Source organism: Saprolegnia parasitica (genome assembly GCF_000151545.1).
Source record: "Saprolegnia parasitica CBS 223.65 unplaced genomic scaffold supercont2.52, whole genome shotgun sequence".
NCBI lineage: Eukaryota > Oomycota > Saprolegniomycetes > Saprolegniales > Saprolegniaceae > Saprolegnia > Saprolegnia parasitica.
Genome location: NW_012156446.1, coordinates 105,853 through 130,188, shown reverse-complemented (window position 1 = coordinate 130,188; position 24,336 = coordinate 105,853). Strand labels below are relative to the sequence as shown.

General features: G+C 59.2%; 11 protein-coding genes and 2 non-coding genes across 13 annotated transcripts; 6 read left to right on the top strand and 7 right to left on the bottom strand.

Annotated features, from left to right (window-relative positions):
- Positions 1 to 1,484: 1,484 nt before the first annotated feature.
- SPRG_10149 (hypothetical protein) lies at positions 1,485 to 2,207 on the top strand (the record flags this gene model as incomplete). The annotated part of the gene is made up of 3 exons (XM_012349295.1): positions 1,485 to 1,493; positions 1,565 to 1,663; positions 1,722 to 2,207. The coding sequence occupies 3 exons, from the start codon at positions 1,485 to 1,487 to the stop codon at positions 2,190 to 2,192; spliced, it is 579 nt and encodes a 192-aa protein (XP_012204685.1). The 3' UTR covers positions 2,193 to 2,207.
- A 137-nt stretch (positions 2,208 to 2,344) lies between these two features.
- On the bottom strand, positions 2,345 to 3,588 carry SPRG_10148 (hypothetical protein; the record flags this gene model as incomplete). The annotated part of the gene is made up of 2 exons (XM_012349294.1): positions 2,345 to 2,726; positions 2,777 to 3,588. The coding sequence occupies 2 exons, from the start codon at positions 3,586 to 3,588 to the stop codon at positions 2,345 to 2,347; spliced, it is 1,194 nt and encodes a 397-aa protein (XP_012204684.1).
- A 620-nt stretch (positions 3,589 to 4,208) lies between these two features.
- On the bottom strand, positions 4,209 to 4,290 carry SPRG_30143. The gene has a single exon. It is a non-coding gene; the product is annotated as a tRNA-Leu (tRNA).
- A 237-nt stretch (positions 4,291 to 4,527) lies between these two features.
- Positions 4,528 to 4,609, top strand: SPRG_30142. The gene has a single exon. It is a non-coding gene; the product is annotated as a tRNA-Leu (tRNA).
- Positions 4,610 to 5,615: 1,006 nt separating this feature from the next.
- SPRG_10147 (hypothetical protein) lies at positions 5,616 to 7,257 on the top strand. The gene is made up of 2 exons (XM_012349293.1): positions 5,616 to 6,672; positions 6,724 to 7,257. Exons 1-2 carry the CDS (start codon positions 5,686 to 5,688, stop codon positions 7,195 to 7,197), a joined length of 1,461 nt encoding a protein of 486 aa, XP_012204683.1. The 5' UTR covers positions 5,616 to 5,685; the 3' UTR covers positions 7,198 to 7,257.
- An 860-nt stretch (positions 7,258 to 8,117) lies between these two features.
- On the bottom strand, positions 8,118 to 8,530 carry SPRG_10146 (hypothetical protein; the record flags this gene model as incomplete). The annotated part of the gene is made up of 1 exon (XM_012349292.1): positions 8,118 to 8,530. The coding sequence occupies exon 1, from the start codon at positions 8,508 to 8,510 to the stop codon at positions 8,118 to 8,120; it is 393 nt and encodes a 130-aa protein (XP_012204682.1). The 5' UTR covers positions 8,511 to 8,530.
- Positions 8,531 to 8,820: 290 nt separating this feature from the next.
- SPRG_10145 (hypothetical protein) lies at positions 8,821 to 12,485 on the bottom strand. Its single transcript, XM_012349291.1, has 9 exons — positions 11,871 to 12,485; positions 11,756 to 11,821; positions 11,597 to 11,706; positions 11,391 to 11,549; positions 11,272 to 11,343; positions 11,033 to 11,227; positions 10,723 to 10,983; positions 9,079 to 10,678; positions 8,821 to 9,030 (listed from the first exon to the last, which is right to left on the bottom strand). Exons 1-9 carry the CDS (start codon positions 12,469 to 12,471, stop codon positions 8,903 to 8,905), a joined length of 3,192 nt encoding a protein of 1,063 aa, XP_012204681.1. The 5' UTR covers positions 12,472 to 12,485; the 3' UTR covers positions 8,821 to 8,902.
- A 502-nt stretch (positions 12,486 to 12,987) lies between these two features.
- SPRG_10144 (hydroxyisourate hydrolase) lies at positions 12,988 to 13,451 on the top strand. The gene has a single exon (XM_012349290.1). The coding sequence runs from the start codon at positions 13,018 to 13,020 to the stop codon at positions 13,402 to 13,404; it is 387 nt and encodes a 128-aa protein (XP_012204680.1). The 5' UTR covers positions 12,988 to 13,017; the 3' UTR covers positions 13,405 to 13,451.
- A 347-nt stretch (positions 13,452 to 13,798) lies between these two features.
- SPRG_10143 (hypothetical protein) lies at positions 13,799 to 14,941 on the top strand. The gene is made up of 2 exons (XM_012349289.1): positions 13,799 to 14,042; positions 14,098 to 14,941. The coding sequence occupies exons 1-2, from the start codon at positions 13,884 to 13,886 to the stop codon at positions 14,881 to 14,883; spliced, it is 945 nt and encodes a 314-aa protein (XP_012204679.1). The 5' UTR covers positions 13,799 to 13,883; the 3' UTR covers positions 14,884 to 14,941.
- A 146-nt stretch (positions 14,942 to 15,087) lies between these two features.
- Positions 15,088 to 16,719, bottom strand: SPRG_10142 (hypothetical protein). Its single transcript, XM_012349288.1, has 6 exons — positions 16,608 to 16,719; positions 16,456 to 16,562; positions 15,965 to 16,411; positions 15,846 to 15,917; positions 15,324 to 15,802; positions 15,088 to 15,275 (listed from the first exon to the last, which is right to left on the bottom strand). The coding sequence occupies exons 1-6, from the start codon at positions 16,691 to 16,693 to the stop codon at positions 15,120 to 15,122; spliced, it is 1,347 nt and encodes a 448-aa protein (XP_012204678.1). The 5' UTR covers positions 16,694 to 16,719; the 3' UTR covers positions 15,088 to 15,119.
- A 423-nt stretch (positions 16,720 to 17,142) lies between these two features.
- On the bottom strand, positions 17,143 to 18,518 carry SPRG_10141 (hypothetical protein; the record flags this gene model as incomplete). Its single annotated transcript, XM_012349287.1, has 5 exons — positions 18,059 to 18,518; positions 17,588 to 18,000; positions 17,399 to 17,534; positions 17,219 to 17,357; positions 17,143 to 17,174 (listed from the first exon to the last, which is right to left on the bottom strand). The coding sequence occupies exons 1-5, from the start codon at positions 18,494 to 18,496 to the stop codon at positions 17,143 to 17,145; spliced, it is 1,158 nt and encodes a 385-aa protein (XP_012204677.1). The 5' UTR covers positions 18,497 to 18,518.
- An 811-nt stretch (positions 18,519 to 19,329) lies between these two features.
- SPRG_10140 (hypothetical protein) lies at positions 19,330 to 19,752 on the bottom strand (the record flags this gene model as incomplete). Its single annotated transcript, XM_012349286.1, has 1 exon — positions 19,330 to 19,752. The coding sequence occupies one exon, from the start codon at positions 19,750 to 19,752 to the stop codon at positions 19,330 to 19,332; it is 423 nt and encodes a 140-aa protein (XP_012204676.1).
- Positions 19,753 to 21,577: 1,825 nt separating this feature from the next.
- On the top strand, positions 21,578 to 22,834 carry SPRG_10139 (hypothetical protein; the record flags this gene model as incomplete). Its single annotated transcript, XM_012349285.1, has 1 exon — positions 21,578 to 22,834. The coding sequence occupies one exon, from the start codon at positions 21,578 to 21,580 to the stop codon at positions 22,832 to 22,834; it is 1,257 nt and encodes a 418-aa protein (XP_012204675.1).
- Between the last annotated feature and the right edge of the window lie 1,502 nt (positions 22,835 to 24,336).

Genomic DNA, 24,336 nt, shown 5'->3' with positions numbered 1-24,336 from the left:
CGGGCGGCACCAAGGCCATTGGTTGTCGATGGGTCTATGCCAAGAAGTACGATGGCGACGGCAATGTGATCCGATACAAGGCGCGTCTCGTGGCCAAGGGTTTTACCCAACGTCATGGTGTCGACTACAACGAGACGTTTGCGCCGGTCGTCAAGTGGACAACGTTGCGCCTCATCATGGCGCTGTGTTTTCATTGGGGCTACTCGATCCACCAAGGTGACGCGGTCAATGCGTACCTTCAGAGCAAGCTCGATAGAGACGTCGACCTCATCATGGACATGCCGCCGGGCTACGAGGACGAGGACCCGCTTGTCAAGCTTTTACTCCTCATGGCGATCTACGGCCTCAAGCAGAGCGCGTACCACTGGAACGGCATGTGCGACACGGTGCTGCAGAAGATGGGTTTCCGTCGCAGCGAGTATGATCCGTGTCTCTACGTGCGCGAGCGCAACGGATGGCTCCAGTTTGTGTGCGTCTACGTCGACGATTTCATCATCTGCGCCAAGACGGACGCTGAGATCAACGACATCTTTGTGAGTCTCGAGAAGGAAATCGAGCTCAAGCGCCAAGGACCGGTCGCGCACATTTTGGGTGTCAAGGTCGTGCGCAACGAGACGGAGCTCGTGCTCAAGCAGACATCGTTCATCATCAAGATTCTCGAACGATTCAAGATGCAGGATTGCGCCGGCGTCGATACGCCGGAGGTACAAGGCCAAGATTGGGACGTCGAGTCGTCTCCGGCCAATGAAGCGACGTACCGTGCGATGGTCGGAAGCTTGGTGTACCTCATGACGTGCACGCGACCGGACATTGCACACACCGTGATGCGACTGTCACGCTACCTCAACTCGCCCAAGCAGATCCACCTCCAGGCGGTCAAGCGCGTGTTCCGGTACCTCCAGGCGACGAAAGACGTGGGTATCACGTACAGCACGAAGACCTCGAGCGATCTGCATGGCTATTGCGATGCCAGCTGGGCGCCACCACCCGATCGACTTTCGATCTCGGGGCAAGTGTGGATCACTTGCGGCGGCCCGATCGCATGGAAGTCAACACGACAGTCAACTGTGGCGACCTCAACATGCGCTGCCGAGTATGTGGCCATGGCGGCTGCAGCGCGAGAAGCCAAGTGGCTCATCGGCCTGCTTGGAGATTTGGGTGTCCGCGACCTGCCGGTGCTCTTGTACTCGGACAACCAAGGGGCGATCAAGATCGCTGAAAACGCGATGACGACGGAGCGATCGAAGCACATTGACGTCTGCCACCATTTTGTGCGCGGTCTCGTCAAGGACGACATTATCCAGCTACGCTACGTCAAGACAAAGGAGATGGCCGCCGATTTCCTCACGAAGCCGGCCACGAAGGACATGCTCCAGTCGTGCCTCAAGATTCTCGGGATGCACCAGTAGCTGACGGTGTCGCTCCAGGGGGTGTGTTACGATGTCGCTCGTTGGAAGACGACATTGTGGACCGCCACGTCATCTATGTTGCGTGTGACTAGTTTTAGTCGTTTAGTTAGTCGAAACGAGATCTTTAGTCAGAGTAACGGACCGACCTTTCGGAGCCGGAAGAATGCAACCACTTTCCGATTTGCAAGCTTCCTCGCAAGATACACAACCTCCAGTCGTCCTTCTACTTTGGCACTGTCAACCAAACACTTACGGTCTCGAATCAATCTCGAATGCTGTTGTTTTATGCGAAATTTTGATCGAGTTTTGTAGAATTACGACGACGTCGACGAGGTGTACACGAAAGCGTTTGGGTGGATCCTTCCCGCCGGCTTTGTGTTCATCCCCGTTATCGACACGCTCGTTGACCGCTTCGGCCTCCCCATCTCGATGCTCTCGACGACGCTCCTCAGCATTGGCTACCACATTCTCGCCATGATCCACTCGCTCCCACTTCAAATCCTCACGTTCTTGCTCTTCACGGCCTTTCGCGCGCTCTTCTACGCCAACGTGGCCACGTGCGGCGCAACGACCTTTGGCCACACCAACATGGGCAAGATCCTCGGCACTGTTTACTCGTCGTCGGCGATCGTCGCGCTCCTTGAAATCCCCGCCGCGCAGTCGGCCAACTCGAGTGAGACGGGTTGGAACGTCCTGTACGCGGTCTCGCTCGGCCTCGCCATCGCGCTCGTGCCCGTCATCCTTGTGTACCGCCGCCGGTTCTACGCCAAGACAACGGTCTAAGCGCACATTCTGTTGTCTAATCCAGGCGCCGTGTTGCTCGTCGGATGGCGGAGGCGAGGAGGGTTAGGGTTGATATCCATTTACACAGTGGCGTAATCGGCATCCCAGCAGAGAGGAAGAAAAAGACTCCACGAATTAGTGCTTGACGCCGACTACTCGCTTGGACCCTCGCTCAGCCACGAGGTCCGACGTCGACTGTGCAGCTCGTACCGGTCCCCACGCACGTCCATCGTCACATGGCCTCCAGTGGTTTGTATGTGCTCGGCGAGCCAGTTTGGTCGCTCCAAACACAGGACGAGCGTCAAGTTCATGCAGGTGGGTAGTGCGTCCAGCAGCATCCGATAGCCTTCCACGCTTGCGTACGTCCAGCAAAGGTCCAATGTACAACGGGTCGGAGCGTGGAGGGAACGCAGCGCGTCGGCCAGCGTTTTCGCGTTCACGTCCTGCAGTGCTGCTTCGTTGTGCTCGTACGTGACCGATTGAACTCCGTTCTGTACCAAGCGCTGGAGAGCGCTGCCAAAATCGTCCAAGTCTCTGCGACACCAGCACACTGCACCCACGTGATCGATTCGAGCGTCTTGGACCTTGCGATCCAGTCGAGCGTAGTTTCGAAAATGGAGGCATCCAAGTCCGAACTGACAACGCTCACGGAGCGATGTTTGGCGTCGATTTCCCATGTGTGGAGCGCAGGTCCGTATACCGCCACATAATCAAGCGAGAGATGTTCCAGTGCGGAGCAGGTCTGCAGTGCACCAAGCGAGCACGCGAGCAGCTCGTTGCCGTCGCCGCAGAGCTCGAGTGTTGTGAGCTTCGAGATATCAAGCAAGGGTGCAAGGCGCTCCAACGTCGCATCCACAACGAGCTCTGTGACGTGGCACAACGGCAGCGCGTTCGCCGCCAGGCCAGCATAAATAACGTCGCAGTCGTTCAAGTGGAGGGTCGAGACTGCTGGTGCGGACGCAATGGCGCGTGCGACATCCGCATCGCAGTGCGATTTGCAGCCCGACAAGCCGAGACGAAAGGCGCGATCGAGTGCCAGCCACTGCATGACGGGCACAGCCCAGTCGTCTCGCGTCCCTGAATTGATGTCGTCAAAGTCGATGAGATGGAGCTCCGAGATGCGGGAGGGCGTCTTCAAGATCGTCCGAAGGTCTGTGCCGTTGTCGTTATAGAGAATGACTGCCTTGACCTTTGTGCACAGCAGGAGCAGCCGAGAAAACTCTGTCCCTTGCGCGTCGGTGAATGTCAAGCGAAACGTCTCGTCGAAGCGCTCAACCTTGTGTGCCCACTGGGCTACAAACGCGCAGAAGGGCGAGACAAAGACGCTGCCTTGCGGCGCAGGCCAGCGGTCGCTCACCGAGGTGCAGTCGACGTAGAGACCAGGGAAGGCGGGCATAGCAGTAGCAACATACGGAATCGCGGCCTCGGGGGTCGCCCAGAGCTGAGGCCGTGGCCATAAAGACTTGCCGTGCACATCTTGGTTCCGCATCGTTGTCAACAGCGTGTGCAGCGCGTCCAGCGCTGGCGTGTACCGAGTCCATGGCAGCGCTTCGAGGAGCGAAACGACGTCGGCAGGCGACTCGACGCATTGAACGATACAAAAAGAACTCCAGAGCCGTCCAAGACCGACGCCAGGCTCCAGAATCCACGAAACATCGCGACGTTTCGCCTGGATTTGGGATTGAGCGATGGTTCAAATCGACCGTTGAGTAAAGGTAATGAGTCAAGTTGGGCGCTGAGCAACATCATTCCTGCATCAAAGACGACGTCTCAAAGTCCAGGGTGCAATGAGTGCTAGGGAATAAATAATTCATTTGAATTAGTGAAAGCTTGGACAAACAGCGTCCCCGACTTGCGCATTAACCATCGGAATGCAGCAAATTTGCATGGGGCTGGGGTCTATTGCATGCATTTGATGTCTCGTGGAATGAGCATCAAAGACAGACCAATATGGTGAGGGCCGCTGCAATAATTGCGTCGACACAGTGTGTGAAGGGGTGCAAAAAAGAAGGCTTTTGTCAGCGGCGGGATTTGAACCCGCGAGTGCGAACACACTAGAACTTGAGTCTAGCACCTTGGACCGCTCGGTCACACTGACATAGCTGTTAAGTCCGCAGTTTTTAAACTATAAATAAATTCATATGACCCTTGGTGAAGAATCTTGACATTTATAGGCTATAATGTGTTGTCATTCATTTCAAACACATTAATATTAAATTCTGTAATATTCTTTGAAATAATATGAATCTTTTAAAGTATATTTAGTGGCATCTTGTTTCTAAAATTAAAAATATAGGTAAATATATAGTTTAAAAACTGCGGACTTAATAGCTATGTTAGTGTGACCGAGCGGTCCAAGGTGCTAGACTCAAGTTCTAGTGTGTTCGCACTCGCGGGTTCAAATCCCGCCGCTGACAAAAGCCTTCTTTTTTGCACCCCTTCACACACTGTGTCGACGCAATTATTGCAGCGGCCCTCACCATATTGGTCTGTCTTTGATGCTCATTCCACGAGACATCAAATGCATGCAATAGACCCCAGCCCCATGCAAATTTGCTGCATTCCGATGAGCAACGAACAGCTAAAACTGCGTGCTCTCGTTTGGTCCAGTGTTGCCAAGGGGATAAAGTGTTTTATTACCCTGGGTATTGCAGTCTCGGTGAGGCTGCCAGCGCGCGTACACGATGTAATCTGCATCATAAATACTCGCGCTGCAACGCCGCATGACCGCTTCTTCGACATCAACGATAGCCACACTCTGTGGATGTTAGGTGCAGAAGCCCAGCACGCCATCAATTACTCGTCGCTCATACCTGGTACTTGTATTTGGGTTCTATTAGTACTACTAGTACATGGTCTTTGCAAAGTCTTTGTTCATTTCGAGGAGCAAGCGATTTACTTTTACCCATCGCTCTCAATATTTGAGAGGACGTGAAACAATATCATCAACCGGCAAGAGATAATCATGGACGTCTCTGGACAGTGATCGCGTGGACGCTCGAAGTTTCGAGACTCCAAAGATACAAGCGCTACAAGATCGAACTCGGTGCGCGGTTGCAGTTCCCACGCTTTCACCCACGGCACCTTGAATTGACTCACGCGACAGGCGCTGGGACGTCACAGCATCGAGCAGCAACCAAGGCACGAACGCTGGCGAATGGACGGGGTTCGACCGCCATGGCCCGAGCCAGTCCGCATACTTCAACTTGGCATCCGGCACATTCAACAAATCGGCGGCGCCCCGGGTGCATAGATTTGTCACACACTTGGCGCCCTTTTCTCCAAGGCTCGTCGCAGGCCCCCTTCTCGCCCCGTCAACGCTTTCGCACCACTGAAGCGAGATGCATCCTTCGTCGCAAACGAGCCGCTTGTTGCGTCCTGAATCAGCGCTGCTGCATCAAGAAGCGGTGGTAGCAACCGGCAGAGCGTTGGTCCACAGTCCGCGCCGCCGAACGTAGCATCGACAACATCTGGTGCAACGAATCGCGGACACATGGGTACAACTGGCACGGCTGTCTTGGCAGCTCTCCCAGCCACCTTTTCATTTTTCATTTTCCACCGGCACAAAATGACCATCGCAACAATTCGCCGGTCCTCCCAGTCGATCGACATTGAAAAGCCCGGTGGCTACACGCGTAGCGAGGTCGTCTCGTGGGCGCTCGTCCTCCTCGTGTGGCTCTCCAACCTCCTCTTTGCCGGCTTTATCTTTGGCTGGGCCTCGATGCTGCTCATGCTGCAGGAAGAAAACCAATACGCCGAACGCTGCACGCCCGAGACGATCAACCCATCGACCGGTCGCTGCGCCGACCAAGACGCCAAGCTCAGCCTCATCTACGGCGTTGCGCAGTTCCTCCTCTCGTTCTGCTCGCTCCCGACCGGCATCGTGCTCGACAAGGTCGGCCCCATGTGGATGACGGTCGTCGCAGGTGTCTTTGCCGTCGCGGGCTACCTCCTCATGGCCGTCAGTGACTCGGCCACCTTCGATGCCTTTGTCTTCGGCTACGGTCTGCTTGGTATGTCGGGGAGCGCGACGCTCCTCGCCTCGTACCGCGCCGGCTTTGTGCTCCTTCGGTGGCAGACGGCCATCATCGCCGGTGTCTGCTGCCTCTTCGACGGCAGCGCGGTCATGCCGTCCGTGCTCTACGCGATCCACAAGTCGGGCGGCTACAGCCGTCAGTCGCTTCTCTACTTCTACGCTGGCGTCGCGTTCGTCGTGTACTTTTCGCTCGTCGCGCTCTGGTGCATCATCGAACGCCAGAACAGAGTGCTCGAAGGCACGATCGACAGTGTCTCGGACAACAGCGACCCGGAGGCCGCCTTGAGCCCGTCGTACGGCGTTCTCCAAGAAGAGAGACCGCTCGCCGAGTCGCCGCTCCTCACGCAGCTCAAGTCGTTTGAGTTCCGCTTCCTCCTCACGTTCACGGCCGTGCACAACCTCCAGTCGTCCTACTACTTTGGCACCGTCAACCAAACGCTCGCGGTATGCCTTTTTATACCGGATTCAAATTGGAGCTCATGCTTTGTCGCGTAGAACTACGATGATACGAGCAAGGTTTACACCAAGGCGTTCGGCTGGATCCTTCCCGCCGGCTTTATCTTCATTCCAGTCATCGACTGGGTCGTCGGCCGCTACGGCCTCCCGGCGTCCATGGGCCTCACAACTGCGCTTTGCATCGGTTACCACATTGTGTCGCTGATCCCGGTCCTCGCTCTCCAGGTCGTGAGCTTTATTCTCTTCACGGCCTTCCGCGCCATGTTCTACTCCAACGTCGCGGCCTGCGGCGCGGCGACCTTTGGCTCGGTCAACATGGGTAAGATCATTGGCGCCGTCAACACGGCGGCCGCCATCGTCGCTCTCCTCGAGATTCCGCTCGTCGAAGCCGCCCACGGCGGCCTCGGCCCCTGGCGCGTCATCTACAGCATCTCGCTCGGCCTGGCCATCTTGATGCTCCCGCTTGTTGAGCTCTACCGTCGCCGTGTCAAGACGTCCGAAGCGACCAACTAAGAAACACATTCATTAGTATATCAACCATAATCTAATAACGTAACCTACTGAACTACAACCTACATGCGGCCCTTTATATCGAATCGGGCAAGGTGCAACTTGACGTGGCAGAATGATCGGCCTCGCACATTGTAAAAACAAAAGGTGCCGTTTGTGTGAAATAACATGAACAAATTTAATTGCTTTCATTGGCTCATTATTCAATCATTTCATCCAATCCTGTGCACTGTGTTTTGCCACGTCCGCGAAGCGCGGCCGGTCGGGCGGCCAAATGACATTTGAAACGAAATCGCAGATACTGTGGCGAGGTAGTAGCAGACGCTTTCGAGACCACAACGCGCTACGCCGCATTGGCGTTCGAGGCCTACAGCACGCGTAATAGGTCGACCTATTAATTATGGTATGTACCATATTTAGACACATATAACATATTTAGCCATATTTCTATCCGCTCCCTGTGCACATTCGTCCAGTGCAAGCAATATATGTAAACGCGTTGTCTTCGTTGTTACCTCACCTTCATCATTCGCTTGCCGGGCCGTGGCTGCGCAGGCGGCGGCATGGGGGCTCGTCTTTTTTTCTGTAGTCGCCCGGGGGCGCTTGTGGCCGCGGGTGAGGCGCGTTACGACCCGCTGTGTGAAGGCCTTCCAGCATCGGCGGCAAAGCTACGCCGTTTGTTGCTGGTAAGCAAGGGCCGACACTTGCAACACCTCTGCACCGAGTGCTGGGCCCGTCGATGCATGCAGCGACCTAATTCCAGTACTTCCTTAAACCAACGCAAGCTCCACCAACAAGCAGAAATCCCCTTGTCTCATTCCGATGCGAGCTCTCGTAGCGCCAGCAGGGACGAGTCGGGTTGGAGTATCGCAAGAGGTTTAACTACATCCATATATATTATATAAAAAGAAGACGATACTATACTAGCTAGTGTAATAGGGCGAGAGCTGGCGTTCGATCCACGCTTCCCACTGGTCTTGTTCGTCTTGGAGCACGCGCAATGCGATCGCGAGCCGAATGCACTGCGCAACGAGGACGACCATGAGAGCAATGAGGCCGCCGAGTAGATACATGGGCAATCGCATGCTGTAGACGGCGCAGAGCTGGAGAAACACGAGTGCAAGCACGAGCGGGATGAGGTGGTAGGCGAACCGAGTCTCCATGCGCTCGCGCTGCTGCACGACGCGCGCCACGTTGGCGCGGCCCGTCGTCGCCGCGTCGCCCTTGGGCGCAATCAGCACAAAGCGCCGCGCGTAGCAGCAGCTCGGGACGTAGTCGAGCAGCGGCAGCAGGACGAGGAGGTAGATCCACTCCATGTCGGAAGTTGTGAAATGGCGCGGTGCGGTGACAAGCGACAGCATTACTCACACGCGTGGCCGCCGCCAATCTGACGACCTTCAAAGCAATCCAACTACCGGCACTTCCGTGGTCTTCACGGGCAGTTGAGAGCGCAGCCTGGGCTCTCGACTCTCGACCGCGGTGCTCTGCTCGTCTACTGTCGCTTCATACCAGGCGCGATCTCGTAATCGTTGGAATCAGGACGCGGGACACATGGGTGCCGTAGCTAGGCGCGCGCGTCTCGACCTCGTGGCTTTACCAATGCGCCGTCTCTGGCACCGATCCTTTCTTCACCAAGCTGCCACGTGGCACCCCATTCTTAGCGTTTTATGACCACGGCGTACAGCAATTGGTGGCATTTACAGTGTGGTTAGTCGAGGCGCCGCCGCTTGTTGGCGTCGTCCGGCGTCGCGATCGCGACTGCGGGGGACGTGATGAACTCTCGCCGCACGTTCTTGTCCTGGCCGCCGAGGACATACTTGACATTCACCGAGCCATCTGCGAGCGTAATCAGCACACAAACCAACGCGAAAACGAGATGCGTACCGTCGTTGAGACTTGTAATGCGACCCGTGCCACCGAGCTTGTTCATGCCCGCCCACGTCCGAGGCAACACGTGCACGATGCCGCCCTTGACCCACGACACGGGCGCCTCGGGCTCGGCCGCGCGGCTTCGTCGCGTCGACACATTCGGCTCTTGCTTGATCGGCGTCTCGTCATTGGGCGCCACTGGCTTTTTGGCGGCAGGCGACTTCTTGGCCCGCGGCTTTTGGGCGACCGCCTCGGTGGCTACAGCAGACGCCGCAATCGACAGCTGCTTCGTGGGCACGTTGGCTGCAGGCGACGGCGCTACGTCGGTGGCAGCCGATGCCGATGCAGGCGACGGTGCTACGTCGGTGGCAACCAATGCCGATGCAGGCGACGGTGCTACGTCGGTGGCAACCAATGCCGATGCAGGCGACGGTGCTACGTCGGTGGCAGCCGATGCCTCGGCAGGCGACGGCGCTGCCTCGGTAGGCGGCGGCGCTGGAGTCACAGTGACTGTCGACGCACCGTCGTCGTTGCCCGTCGGCACCGGCCGCTTCGGGGGTCGTCCTCGAGGACGCTTGGGCATCTCGTCCTTGACCGGGTGTTTGCGCGGCCGTCCGCGAGGTCGCTTGACATCGGGCTCGGTCGCGTTCTCCTTCAGCGGCCGTCCACGACGCTTGGGCGCGACGCGGTCCGATGGCTGCAGCATCAAGAACGAGTGCGCAATCTCTGCCGTTGCGACGCTTAAAGGTGGCGCTACACCCGCATCGGCTGCGACTGTCGCTACACCCGCATCGGCTGCGACTGTCGCTACACCCGCATCGGCTGCGACTGTTGCTACATCGGCGGCGACTGTCGCTACACCCGCATCGGTTGCCGCCTCGGCCGGCGCTGGCTCGGGCATCACGATCTTGCGGGGTCGCCCACGGGGCTTCTTCGCAGCGCCCGAGGTCACCGGTGCTGACGCCGGTTTGGTCGGCGTCTCTAAAAAGTCCAAGAGCGACTGCTGCCGCTCCGTCTTGATCGGTGGCGCCTCCGCTTCGGGCGTCGTCGTTGCCGTTGCCGTCGTCGTTGTCGTTGCCGTCATCGTTGCCGTTGCCGTCGTCGTTGTCGTTGCCGTCGTCGTTGCCGTTGCCGTCGTCGTTGCCTCGGGCACTACCTTGCGGGGCCGGCCTCTTGGCTTCTTGGTCAGCAACGTCGGTGGCTTCAAAACGACCGTGGTCGTCGCGACAGCAGGCTTAGACTCGGTGGCTTTGGGCGAAGTCTTGGCGGTTTTGGCCGTCGTTTTGGCCGGTGCGTCCCGTGCTTTCTTGGTCGACGTGGCCGGCTTGTCCGCAGGTGCAAGTGGCTTGTCGTCGTCGTTCGAGTCGTCGTCGTCGTCCGCAGGTGCAAGCGGCTTGTCGTCGTCATCGTCGTCGTCGTCGTCGTCGTTGTCTGTTGGCGGCTTGGCGGCCTTGACGCGCCGCGCAAGCACTCGCGTGGGCACGGAAACAACGGGGGCTCTCCGCGCCTTTTTCTTTCCTTTCGCCGCAAGATCGTCGTCCGAGTCGTCGTCGGCCATGTCGCTCGTATCCAATTCGCTCTGGCTCGTGCCCGACGCCGCTTCGCCTTCGCTGGCCTCGACACCGTCTCCTTGCCGTCATCGTCGTCGTCGTCGACGACCGCCGCCTTGATGGCTTTGCGCGGCCGGCCGCGCACATTTGTCTTCTTGCGCGTCGACACCGGGTATTTTCGGGGCCGGCCGATCACGGGCTTGTGGAGCCGGAACGCACTCGGCTTGCCAAAGGCGTCTGGCGCATACTGGCGCACGACGAGCAGCCCTCGATGGCCGCCAAAGACCATCGTATGCTGCCAATGCGACGCGATCGGGCCAAAGGCAAGGCGGTGGATAGCCACGTCGCGCGCCGGAAACGTGCGCTTTTCCTACGCCCATGGACTATGCATATTCAACCATCACAACAACGGCGTGTACCGAATTGCTCATGTTGGGCTCGGGCGCGAGCCGCTGGTTGAAATCCACTTCGAGGTGGCCGTCGCCCGGGCGCGTCCATTGCACGAGCTGCACCGCTGGCACGCGCTTGCGCTTCACGTGGGGACCGAGGCCCAAGACGTAGCGGATCGCGCCGGCCGCGCAGCAGGACGCGACGATGCTCTGCTCGTTCAGCTCCTATCGAGCATCAGCATTACGGCGACGTCGCAGCCAAGATGTACCTCGGTGTAGCCGAGCTGCCACACAGGACTGTCGACCTGCGGGTGCCACGTGACCACCGTCGACGTACCCATCTACGAGAGGAGGCATGAGGCGTCGATATTGGAGTTGTACGACATACGTAGAGATGGACCGAGAGCACGCAGCCTTGATCGCCCGCGACTTGGAGCAAGCAGTTGGACAACCACTGCACCGAGAGCGCCCACGTCAGCCCTTGGAGGCGGTGCGCCCGAATGCACGCGCGCGGCTCGCGAACGTCCCAGATCCGCAGCATCGAGTCCTACCCAGACACACTCGCCTCGTGTCGAGAGGCAATGGACTACGCACGTTGCCGACGGACGCAAACATGTACGGGTCGTACGGACACCATGCAACGTCGCGAACAGCGATCCAGCCCGCGCCCCAGCCAAGGCTCGGCAGCTTGCACACCGTGTCGACTAGAGGAGACCGTGAATCGCACCTCGTCGTAGCCGCCGTCACACGTACCCGCGTCAAAGCGGCGAAGCGGCGTCAGCGTCGGCGCGTCCGCGATGCTCCAGAGCTGAATCGAGCCTGCGAAGGAGGGTCAATGTCTCATTCAATAGAGAGTCGGCGGGGCTACCGTCGCAGGCGCCGCTGAGAAACTGGAACGGATTCACGAGGCTCCAGCGCAGCGTAAGCGTCACGCTATGGCCTTTCGTCGTGCTGCAGAACGGCGCCAGGTCCAGAATCGGCTCGGTCGAGTTCTTCGGCACGTGGTAGAGCACGATGCGGCCGTCGGCGAGCGCGGCCGCGAGGAGGCCGACGCCCGACTGCCACTCGGTCCGGAGGTGCTCGCGGTGCTTGTTCCACTGCACGTCCCAGGCAAATCCGCCGTCGTGGCGCAGCCCCACAGTCCATGCCATCGTCTCGGGATGCTGCTTGGGCATGCTCCAGACTTGGATGACGTTCTCGCCGCTATACTTTTGGTCGTACGTGTGGTCCGAGACGCTACCGTCAGCGTTCGTTGGATGCACGCCCAGCGCCAAGTACGCCGGCCCGACGCCTTCAACGAGCCAGTCCATGGCCCAGATCGGACCGCCTGCGTTGGTGTAGATGGCCTCGTCGCCAGCAACGGATGTGAACGGCGCGACCTCCATGGCCTCGTCCGGCTTCTTGGCCTCGGAGACGCGGAGCGCCGGCGCGGCTGCGATGCCCGCGATCTTGGCGTAGGCCGTCTCCATCGGGCTTGCACCGTTGCAACTGCACCAATCGCGCCCCGGCGTGTGCTGGATTCGGCATATGCCACTCGAAACGTCCTGCTGCGTGCCACGTTGAGCACGCTAAATTCGGCAGAACACCGTTGTCCCTCGATCCTGCTCTCTCGGAAGCGCAACAAGCAGGTTGCTTCGCATGCGCTTTATGAACACAATGCATAGGATTCCACGAACGCTATAGCACGACGTGACCACAGCTCTCAACGACTCACAGCCCACTCGACATCAAACTGCGGTAAATTACCGTATATTTCGATACAATGCGGTGTATTTCAACGAATATACGGTCACATGGCTCGCAACGTTAGAGACTGCGGTCCAGCACCACGCGACTCGGTTGGCTTCGACGCGCAGTGCCAATGAATGATAGACGCCTGCGCCTGCACCGGGAAGCTCTTAGCTTCTGTTGGCCGTCGCTCTCGGCCAGCTAACTTGGCTGGGCGGGAGCCAGCGCTGTGGGCAGAAGATCGCCATGGAAGATCGCGAATCTGGTCGGATCATCATCCGGATAGTATGAACCGACTCGAGGTCGTCGCCAAGCACGTGATGCCTGCGACCGCGCCCGTGACCTCGCACGTCTTGGACACGTCCCGTGGGCGCCCCGCCGCCGACATGCGCGTGGAGCTCGAGCGGGAGACGGCGCCGGGCGTCTGGGAACGCATCGGCGCCGGCGTCACCAACGCCGATGGACGCGTGCCTGGCCTCACGACGCCGGGCCAGGACGTCGGTGGCACCTGCCGCATTACCTTCCACACACAGGCGTACTTTGAACAAAACAACGTCGCCGAGTTCTTCTACCCGAGCGTGACCATCGCCTTCCGCATCACCGAGGTCGGCGGCCACTACCACGTCCCGCTGCTCATCAACCCGTTCGGGTACTCGACGTACCGCGGCAGCTAACTTCATTAATCCACCACGTCGTCATGGCGCATGCAAGAGCACAGTGGCCACACGCACTTGATCTTTCCCGCCCCTTCCGGCCCGCTCGGCCGACGTCACCGGGAAATTGCGCCAAAGTTATCCAATAGCGCCAGCTACTCGCCTTGTCTGCGTCGTCCACTTGTTTGGTCGTGGCCTCGGCTGCGTCGGAGACTCGAAGCTCCACGTGGCTACGCTCGCACCAATCCACGAGCTTGCGGTGGGAGCTCGCTCGCGGCAGAGGGTGGTGTCCGCAGCGCCACCTGCTGTGTCCCATGACACCCGCGGGCAGCATACAATCGCATAGTGTAAAGTCGGCCCTGGCCTTTCTCAGCGCCAAAAATTAAGGCAACCTCGGGAGAGAGTCCAGCGCCAACTGGGTTGCCCGAAGCAGCAGTACATAGTTGTGTTTGTCCGCTACCTCGCCACCGTCGCGTTGGCCACTACTCGCCAACGAAGAGATGACCAAGTACGTAGCCGACGAAGCCGACGCGCTGCGCGGAATCGATGTCCTGCAAGGCGTGCCTCTCTCGGGCTGGAAACCCGACGCGCATTCGGACCGGTGCAATGCGTGCGTGAAGAAGTTTCGCCTCTTCCGCCGCAAGCACCACTGCCGCGTCGTACGTCCATCTCTCTCCTCGACACGTCGGTCTCATGCCTATATCGTCGGTCTAGTGCGGCGAGATCTACTGCTACAAGTGCCTCCAGGAACGCTACGTGCGTGTCCCGCTCGCGGGCACGGCGCTGACGCTCGCGTGCATGTGGTGCGTCGACAGTGCGCCGCAAGACGAAGCGCTATCGCGTGGCGTCCCGTCCACGCAAAAGTCGCTGTTCAGCCTGCCCCGGTCGACCGAGTCGGAGGTGCCACCACCGCCGCCCGTCGTCAAGTCGTTTCCGCTCGTGGCGACGCACCCGATGCTGTCGCCGATTCACGGCGTGCCCAAGCTCCGCAGCGTGCAGCTCCAGGCGCCCGCGAGCGCAACCGACTCGCTCGCGAGCATCTGCGCGAGCATGTGCGACGCCATGGACAGTACCTTTGGTGCGCTTGTGCTCTACAAGGACGGCGCGCCGCTGACGGTGCTCACGCAGCAGGGCCTTGGCGCGTTCGTCATGGGCGAAGCCTTCCGCCTGCTCTGCAGCCGCGCGGTCCTCGCGGGCCGCATCTGCTGCGTCAACTATTCGTCGGGCGTCTTCCAGTTTTGTGCCACCGCGCCGCTTCAAGATCCAAAGACGCACGAGGTCTATGGCTGCGCGGTTGTCCTCGACGCGTACGAGAAACCGGGTTTGAACCCAGCGCTCGTGCTGCCGCATTTCGCCAAGCTCTCGGTCGAGAAGCTGCTGAGCATGGACCCACAGCTGCGCCGCGCGCGCCCGCTCTGCAGCTCGTACCACGAGACGCACGCCAAGCTCATTTCGATTCGAAGGATACCCAAGACGACCGAGCCGCGCTTAACGCAGTAGACGCTAGCATAGACCCACCCGTAGATAGAGTACAGACACATTGTCCATCACCGTCTTTCGTACAACGCTTGCCGTTAGAGAAAGGGCTAGGGTTCAAAGCTAGGGGTAGGGCAAACTCGGCCGCGCACCGATGATGCTGGAGACGTGATCTTCATCATGCTCCGTCCGGGGCGATGGAAGGAAGCTGGAAGGACAACCAAGTGAGGGGTGATGAAGGACATTCAGTGGTCAGTAGCTTAAATCGCACGCGGCTTTTTGTTAGTCCGGCGCGGGATCGACTTGAGCGTTGCGTGGGACGCCGGCGGCGGCGACGACTCGACCTTGATGCCCGAGAGGATGTACCCGCTGCCTGCGCTCATGGTCATTTCCGGGTGCGTCCGGCCCGGCAGTACCTGCACCACATGTTATAGAAACGCAGCGTGGCATCCGAGGGTACGCACCTGGTACTCACGCGTCCACGTGTCGTTGAGCTGCAAGTTGACGATCGAATCCATGCGCTGAAGCGCGTCGAAGGCGGTCGTGAGCGGCTCGAGGTACTCGGAGTAGACGACAAACGGCTTGGAGAGGCCGAGGAGCGGCAGCAGCGCCTGCAGCATCGAGAGCGGGTCGTAGTGCGACGCAATGATCAAGCTGTCGGACGGCGAGCGTAGCAGCGCGCGCACTTCGGCCGGCGTCCGGCGGGTCTTGGTCTGACGCGCCTTAATGCGCGCTTCCTTCTTGGCGAGGTACTTGGCCTGCTCTTCCGGCGAATAGAGAGCAACACGCTCGGCAACTTCGCGCTGGCGGGCTTCAATCTCTTCGTTGGTCGAGTCCATCTCGGCCTGCGACTTGGGCGGCGGCGCCAGGTCCGCTTCGTCCTTGGTCAAAAGCCCGACGTACGCCAGAGGGAACGGAACGATGCTGTCGTGCACCGCCGGTTCTAGCATCGCGTGAGCTACCCACTCCTCTTTCTTGTGCTCTACCAAAGTTGAACCGGCGAAGGGTGTCGGCCGCCATCTGCTGGCCTTCGAAACCTGCGAGGATGCGGCCATGGCCTAGCCTCGTATCGTAAAGCAATGCAGCGACGAGCAGGGTTCCGTACCGAGCATGCGCTCCGCGATCGCCCCCGTGGCGAGGCCCATGCACGTGTCGACGACGAGGACCTGCGCGCCGGCGTAGACGTTGCCGTACTGGAGGAGCTGGCCGAGCGTGTCGGCGCGCAGGTTGAGGATCTTGAAGGGCTGGCGCGCGTGGTAGACCTCTGCGAGGCTCATGGCCGTGCAGCGCACCATCTGAATGCGCGGCATGTACTTTTGCTGCTTCTTCTTGAGGTACTTTTGTTTCGAAAACTCGGTCTTCGTGTCCCAAGTGTCCGAGTTCTCGACAAGCTTCGCGATGAGCTCCGGGCCGTTGACGCCGGACGCGCGCAGCTCGGCGATCTGCACGTTGCTCAGCTTTTGCGAGTCGTTCGTGTCGGTGTAGTGGCGGTTGTCATTGGTCGGGACTTGGAAGTCGCCGACCTCGGGCGCGACCGGATCCGGGAAGAGGCCTATCACGCATCAAGCAGCGGCGGCGGCGGCGGGATGGGCGTACCGCCCGTGACAGGCACCAGCGCCTTCTCGCTCTCTTCGAAGATCGTGCCGTACGGGTGGCCGATGGCCGACTTGAGCGTCACGGTGGCCTTGCCAATGCGCAGCGTCCTACGCCGGCGAGGTGAGCGCTCTGGCTAGCAGCGCAAGGCGTACATCTTGGGCGAGACCTCCTGGAAGAAGACGCGGTCATCGCTCGTGTAGCACACGACGGTATCGCCGTCACGGATCACCTCGGCCATCGTCCGCTTAGTGGTTTCGGTGGCTGCCGGTCCGTAGCTATATCCGGTCGACCGGATAAAACTGCTGGTCAAGCTGGTCACGAATTGGACTATTTGAACGCAACCTTGGGCTGGATTTGGTACGCGGTCCCGCTACCAGAGGGTCCCACCTCGATGCGAATGACACGATAGAGTAAGGATAGAGCTATTTCGTCGTCCATTGACGCAACAGCGGGCGAGCCAGTGATATTAGGCGCCGCGCCGCACCGTAAGAAGAGTGTTTTTAGACAGGGCAACATACACTGTGTGACGTGGCGCGTGGAGCGTGCTTGACGCGACCCCAGTGCACATCGTCTGTGCCAATGCGCCCAGCAAGAACGAAGGTACATAGCTCGCCCCAGGGACTGCGGCAGCGCTATGTGCATCCAAGGTGGGTGTACAAGGTATACATTCAATAGATAAAAGGGATGCTACGTCGCTCCCGGCGCGCCATCGTCGTTCGCTACTTGGCATTAGAGTCTCGGCAATGAAGCGTGGGACTCGTACCAAACGAAAAGAGGGATGCAATACTGGCATCGTCGCCCATGTCCCGCCTTCGGTGCGCCCGCCACGGCGTCCGGTGGGCCCGTGCCACGAGCTTGCGGCACAGCGCACACTGCCATGGCTTGTCGAGGCGCATTTGTTCCTAATGAGTTTCCAACCAACAAACGCCCAAGTGCGTCGTACCTGAAAGCACTGCCGTAGACATCCGAGGTGGAAGACGTGGCCGCACTCGAGTTGCTTGGCCACGCATAAGGGAGCGAGACAAATGGCGCAAACCTGCGGCTCGCCGTGCTCGTCCATGATGCTTACGTCGGGCAGCCTATAGACATACCGCCAATAAGATCTGACAGAAAAGCAGCACCGCTGTCGTACGCTGTCGAAAGCTCCGAGAGAATCGCCGCGTAGTCATAATACTCGGCCAGTCGTCCTTGGGCCTTGCTCAGCGTCCGCTTGACGTTCATGACCAGAACAAAGTCCAGAAAAGAGACACGAAAGCCACCGAGGGACAGCACCCCCATGTACTGTGCGAGCAGACCAACGAGGTGCGTCACGTCCAGTATGAACTGCGCCTTGAGCAGCAGCAGGTCGCGCTCGAGGCGCGGGCCAAGCACGAGCAGCGCCGTGTGCGCCCATTTGACCAGTGCCAAGAGTGCCTCGGTGCACGTAAGCAGACACAGCACCGAAGACGCAGCGGCAAACACATGCCAGGACGCTAGTAGAAGACCGAGCAGCAGCCCGAGGGTCACGCCGAGGATGGTCCCGGTGGCGCGATCGGCCAAACCCGCCTAGACCGTCCATGAGCATGTATGTGATGGTGATACATTGACAGCCTCGACGACGTACGTAGCTCAGCCGCAGCCGCAGAAGCGTTAGCGTTGCATGTAGAAGCGTGAGCATCGACATCCAGAGCACGAGGCGCAGCATGGCGTGGAAACCGACGCTTCCGAGCGTGTTGAGGAGTAGGATGCAGCGCAGGACGAGGAACTGCAGCATGTGCTCGCGCACGCGGCCTACCTCGGCGAGGCGAACAGCGCCAAAGACCAGCGGCGAGGCTGCATGAAAGACCGCGTAGAGGCACAGCATGTACACGTTGAGGAGCGCTAGGACGCTCGGCTTGGACTTGACCGCGAGCTCGACAATGGCCTCGAGGCTGCCGCAGGTGGCGCTCATGCAGCGCTCATACGTAGAGGCCAAGGCGACGGCGCCGGCCGCGCAGCTAAAGAACGCGTACCGCTGGCACTGGCGCCGGTCGGCCGCCCACGCGTCGGCGTCGTCTGCCATCACCTTGGTCAACGGGCCGTTGTACACTACTCACACCATTCCACGTATTTTAAATAGTGTACTACACGCGTCCTCTTCTAAGCGACGTTTTTCCTAACCGACAAGAATGGGTCAAGTGGGTTCCCGCCGTTGGAGATTTGAGCAGCTCACTTGCACTTGTGGATCTAACCACAAACGCACTCGACCAGATTATCTGGTTGGGTGGGAAGTGGCGCTCAACCAGATTATCTGGTATAGTGGGAAGAGGCGGTCAACCGTCGCAAACGTCGAGTCCTGTCAAGGTCAAGCAGGGGCTCTTGGTCGAGTGCCATTATTCGCAAGTTGTGATGAACTCGGGAGGTAAGAGCATGCAGCGCCTCACCGAAGCCGAATGTCGCGTCTACATAACGATCGCCCACGAGCAAGGCAAGGCGCATTTGTATCCGGTGGACGCAGGTGAGGATGGCGACGCAGTTCTGCCTCGCGCGCCGGTGGACATCCACGGGACTTGAAGCGTGGGTCGTCCGGCGTCTCGCGGACGTTCCGATAAGTCCCATGACGCACGCTCCCGCAGCGCTGCTTTCAACCGCAGTGACGCCAACCTCTACCAAGACCGTACTTCGCACCGGATCCCTGACGCGGTCGCCAGCACCTCTCTTGCCTTCTACCGCCGGGACGTCCATGTCCCCCGAGGGGGTACCCCGCGCCAGCGTGGCTGGCCCCGTCACGCGCAGTCGGCTTCGGCAAGACAAGTGACGAATGGCGAATGCGAGCTGCACGGCCAACAACAACAACGCGATCGAAACACGAGTCGCTACGATGGGCTAATAGGATAGTTTTACGGCAGTACAGTGTCAAGCCGTGGCAAATTCGACTTGGAGCCAATCGAAAAGCTGTGGGAGGGCGTCGAGCGCGCGCGCGTCATCATCGAGGTCGGCTACCGACGTGGGTGGTGCCATGCGATTGCGGTGGCGCCAGCAGTAGCCGCCGACGCGCTTTTGCATGCCGCAGCCATCGACAGCGCACGGAGACGCGTGAAGGGCCGGGCGCGCGACCTTGGCCGCGTGTTTGGTGCAAAAGCTGCCGCGACGCGCCGGGGTTTCGCACTGCGGGTGCTTGCAGAGCTTCTTGCCACCATGGCTGACGCAGCGGAGGCGCGCGTAGACCTGGTTGAAGCAGTCGTCGACGACGCACTTTCGCCGGTACTTGTGGGCCGTGCATTTCGTCGAGGCTGGCTCGGCGACATTGGCGCAAAAGATGCAAGTGGCGCTGGACATACCAAATGACTTGTGGGGCCACCACGCCACCGAAGAAGCACGTGGCCGAGGTCCGAACGCAGAAACAATGCGCGTCGATTGATGCGTTGCTGAGCTTGCACTCCGAGGTCCAATCGAGGCAAGCCGGAAAGATAGAATGGCAGACGACAGGCCCCGATATACCACGTTGCACCCACGCCGTGGCCAGGGCCGTCGCTGCGCCTATGGTGTGTAATTGTGTGGGTCACCGCGTGTGCGTTGGTTGAGCGACGGGAAGGAGCGAAATCTCCATTTTCAGACAACGAAACATGGGCCGTGTTGGGCTTTGCACTTCGTCTCGGGACACAGTAAGCCTCTTACATGTACAACACATCACACCCGCGTTCGAACCAGGGGTACATAATAGTTCGAACAACACATCATCAGTACATGTACTATACTTTCCTTCGAAGCGACAAAAGCAACTCAACGTGATGTATTACGAGTAGCGTTCCGACCAAGGGGATGACTCTGTCAAGGGAAGACACAATGAGCAACGCAACAGCGCCGACAAGAGAATAGAAACATTTTAGACGGCATGAGAACGATTGGATGATGGGTCAAAAGTCGCAATATAATCATGTCGGTCGCCGACTCATGCCCGTAGCCAAGAGGAGCCATGAACGTATTATACGTTGATGCTAGGTGCTGTAGCCCCATAGACCTCTAGCTCATACTAGTTAGTAGATCGATTGTTCGTCTAAATGCTCCGGCCGCTGGGAAACAATAACGTTATCTTAGCGGTGCGGAAGTTACGAAGTCTCAACTTTCAAAGCTGATAAAAAGATCACTGTCAATGGTCTCCAGGACTCTAAATCTTTTGCACCGCTACAAGTTGGTTTACTCCAAGGGAATAAATACCTTGGTTTACTCATCTCTGACAAGGTGTCAGAGATGAGTTGCAACGTTTCAGAGCTTCAGTCCGTGGTGCTTCGGAACATCGTCTATTGGAACACCTACAACCAATGTTTAATCCTGGTAGGAACGTTTACGTGGTGTACCAGCATCCCAGGGGATTAATTCGTACATTCTGGCCAACCCATTGGCTATAATTTTAGATTTGATGACCAATGAAACGCAGTTTCTTTGGTCTGAGCCAATCATATCGCGCCAAATGCGTCCTGTTAGGTGCGAACTGGGAATCCCTGTTAAGTGCTGTCACATCGCCGGACGTTATACTTGAATAAAGTATAACAATTTCGATAAAGTACGACGGCGCACTTGACTGAAATTCACGCAACTTTCCGATTAGGTGCGAATGTGAAAGCGCGCGAGGACTGCAGCAAGCGACGACGGCGCGTTGGCCCGGAAAAGTCTGCGCACCGCAGCGCAGCGAAGGTCGCGCGTTGACTTTTGTCTAGGCCAACGCGCCGTCGTCGCAAATACCGGTAAACAACGCTTCGCATTCAAAAGTTCCTACCAGCTCACCCCGCACGGGACCTGTTTGAGATACCGCAGGTACCCACCTCGATCCGAACGGAGTTGACAACCAATCCGAGTCACTGACAGCTGTGAATCCGAGGATAGGTTGTCGCTTTTTGTATTACCAGGTTGCGCACTTGGCCGCCAAGTGCGCAAAAGCTATCTGGCCAAGTCTTGACCAGATAGCAAGCCTTGTGCTATTGTGAGGCTGAAAGTGTCACCCTACACGCAAGTGTTCTTCATGCGTAGCAGTTTCCTGCTTCATGTTGTCTTGCTAGAGGCAACTAATCAGGTTGAACACTATTTCCGGTACCATTTCTGATCGATACCATTGAGAAGGTGTAGCACTCGCAACGAAGGAATGACCCGTTCGCGGAATCGACCAATGGCCTTGAAGCGCCATCGGATGCTGCTCCGACAACGACTGCAGCGGGCGACCTTCGCCACGAAGCGCTTGCCGCTTGAGAAGCAGCGCGCGTTCGTCGACGTCGTCCGCGTCTTCCGCGACCTCCAGGCGCCGACCTCCGACTACACGCTGCTGCCAGCCGTCTTTCGCGTGCCGGACGCAGCGCCATGGCCGCCGACAGCCCGGTCGACGACCGTCTCCGTCTACCACGTGCGCGCAGCGTATGAGCAAGGCACGCTCGCGCCCGAGATCGTCGACGAGCTCAAGCAGCTGCGGTTCGTGTGGCGCCAGCGCGACCACGTCTGGGAGCGCAACCTCGAAGCGCTCGAGGCGTACAAGGCCCGGTTCGGGTCGCTGCACATCGTGCCGAGCTTCACCATCGCTGTGGACGACACGTCGTGGCCAAAGGACTTGCGCGGCCTCCAACTCGGCGTGGTCGTGCACAGCTATCGCCGGCTCGCGCAGCAAGGCGCCTTGCCATTGGCGAAGCGGCACGTCCTCGACGAGCTTGGCTTTGTGTGGCACGTGCGTACGTGGCAGTGGGAGAAGAAGCTGCTCGCGCTGGCCACGTACCGCAAGATCTACGGCAACCTCCACGTCCCCCGGGACTTTGTCGTGCCCGTTCACGACGGCTGGCCATCCGAGATTTGGCAGCTCCAGCTCGGCGACGCCGTCGCGACCTTCCGCCACCATGTCGATAGGCTGCTGCCCGAGCGCGTCGACGCCCTAAACGCGCTCGGCTTTGTCTGGGACATGAACGAGGCCGAGTGGGACCGAAAGCTGCGCGCGCTCACGACCTACAAGGCGTTGTATGGCCACGTCGACGTGCCTCGCGCGTTCATTGTGCCCGAGGACGACCTCGAGTGGCCCCGCGACGTGTGGGAACTCGAGCTCGGCCACGTGGTCGCCAACCTCCGCGCCAGCGAAACGCTCTCGGCCGAGCGGCGGGCGGCGCTGGACGATCTCGGCTTTGCGTGGCAGTACTTTGAGGCCGAGTGGGCGCGCAAGCTCCAAGCCCTCGCGCATTACAAGGCGCTGTATGGCGATATGAACGTCCCGAGTACGTTTACGGTCCCGCAGAACGACAAAATGTGGCCAGATCGGCTGTGGTGGATGCCTCTGGGGCTCATTGTCCAGCGGCTACGCGCGCAGCGTCACGACGGCCTCACCGACGAGCGTCGCGCCGACCTCGACCGCCTCGGGTTTGCGTGGACGCGACCGAAGAAGAAACTTTAAACGACCACGATGGCATCCATCGGCAACTCCCGCAAGAGCCGTCGTCGCTCGCATCGACTAGCGTTGGCATTGAGTAGTCGATTACTCGTCGTTTGTGTCAATACATCCAAATATCTTTAGTCCAAAGCGACCAGCTCGATCGACTACGACTCCTTGGCAGTATCGTGCGATCGCGCGTGCTTCCGGCAGTAGGCGAGGTACACCACAAAGCCGATCAAAAGGAACGGCGCAAACTCGAGTGGCGTCGACGGCGTGTAGGCGTTCCACGCCGATGCACCCTTGAGCGCCGTGCCGTCGGCCGCCATCGCCACTTCATTTTCGACGACCGGTCGGTCGACGTCGGCGTCCGAGGCAGGAAACCGGTATGCCAACTGCATGTACTTGAGGATCGCCGGCTCGGCGAGAAGCGCCTTGTCCGTCGTCGCTTCGTCTGATGTGTAGCAACGGTTGCACTCCTACACGTTGCTCCATCAACACTTTAAAAAGCCTCCACAACGCGTACCGCTTTGGACGGCCAGACGGCATGCTCGACGCGGACGTTGACCGTGTTGTGCATGTGGTACATCCAGAGCACGAGCGCACTTGTGGCATTGTGGCTGTGACCAAGCAGATTCTGCAGCTTGGGTGTCGGGTTGGCTTTTAAAAAGTGCACGCGACAGAGCTCGCAGCCAAAGAAATGCTCGACGAACGACCGGATCTGCAGCGCAACGTCGAGCGGCGTGAGCGTCGAGGTCGCTGGAATCTCGGCAACCGTGAGCTCGTGGAAGAGAAGCCAAATGCCACAGGTAAAGTTCTCGCACACTGCAAAGCTCTTGCGCGTGAAGAGGTCCTTTGGGTACGTCTTCCCGTGCACGTCCGACTTCCAAAGCGCAATCAAGAGCCGCCACTCGTCACTGCTCCAAGACCGCTGGCTCTCGAATCGGTACAGCAGCTCGGCGAGCTGTGTCTTGTTGGCCTCGAGCGGGAAGAGCGACCGGAGGAGCCGCAGCCAGGCACGCGCAGCGGCGTAGCGCGCACCGTCGAGCACGTCGGTGCCCATGAAGAAGGACGTCTCGAGCGCAAAGAGGAGGGCGTGGCCAGCGTCCCGCAGTCGATCGGCGCGGGCATCGACGGCGGCCACCTTGGTGGCGTCGTCGGCCTTGTGCTGGCGCATGTTCTTCTTGTGCGCGTCGAGCTTGAACGCGCTAAAGTCGGGGACGTCGACGCCCGTGGTGCGGTTCTTCTCGGCCATCGCCGACTCGATCCACTTGACGACGGTCTCGAACGACTTGGGCCGCGGCGAGAAGGGCATGCTGACTGCTTTCGGCTCGAGATGGAAGAGCCGCAGCGCCGGGTACCCAAGGATCTCGTAGCGCGAGCAAATGTCGCCGTGCACCGTGCAGTCGACCGCACCAAAGTGAATCGACGGCGATGGCGCGTAGTGGTCGGCGACCGCCTCGTAGTGCGGCGCAAAGTGGCGGCAGTGCGGACACCACGGCGCGTAGAAGTCGACGAGCCAGACG

Excerpts from the sequence above, each read along its gene's own strand:
- SPRG_10147 (XM_012349293.1), top strand. The coding sequence starts at position 5,686 with ATGGGTACAACTGGCACGGCTGTCTTGGCAGCTCTCCCAGCCACCTTT. Across the intron at positions 6,673-6,723 it reads CCGTCAACCAAACGCTCGCG|AACTACGATGATACGAGCAA; the intron begins GTATGCCTTTTT and ends TTTGTCGCGTAG.
- SPRG_10145 (XM_012349291.1), bottom strand. The coding sequence starts at position 12,471 with ATGGAGACGGCCTACGCCAAGATCGCGGGCATCGCAGCCGCGCCGGCG. Across the intron at positions 11,822-11,870 it reads TCTCAGCGGCGCCTGCGACG|GCTCGATTCAGCTCTGGAGC; the intron begins GTAGCCCCGCCG and ends CCTCCTTCGCAG. Across the intron at positions 11,707-11,755 it reads GCTTCGCCGCTTTGACGCGG|TCGACACGGTGTGCAAGCTG; the intron begins GTACGTGTGACG and ends GGTCTCCTCTAG.
- SPRG_10144 (XM_012349290.1), top strand. The coding sequence starts at position 13,018 with ATGAACCGACTCGAGGTCGTCGCCAAGCACGTGATGCCTGCGACCGCG.
- SPRG_10143 (XM_012349289.1), top strand. The coding sequence starts at position 13,884 with ATGACCAAGTACGTAGCCGACGAAGCCGACGCGCTGCGCGGAATCGAT. Across the intron at positions 14,043-14,097 it reads GCAAGCACCACTGCCGCGTC|TGCGGCGAGATCTACTGCTA; the intron begins GTACGTCCATCT and ends TCGTCGGTCTAG.
- SPRG_10142 (XM_012349288.1), bottom strand. The coding sequence starts at position 16,693 with ATGGCCGAGGTGATCCGTGACGGCGATACCGTCGTGTGCTACACGAGC. Across the intron at positions 16,412-16,455 it reads GCTGGTGCCTGTCACGGGCG|GCCTCTTCCCGGATCCGGTC; the intron begins GTACGCCCATCC and ends GATGCGTGATAG. Across the intron at positions 15,803-15,845 it reads CCTTCGCCGGTTCAACTTTG|AACCGGCGGTGCACGACAGC; the intron begins GTAGAGCACAAG and ends ACGCGATGCTAG.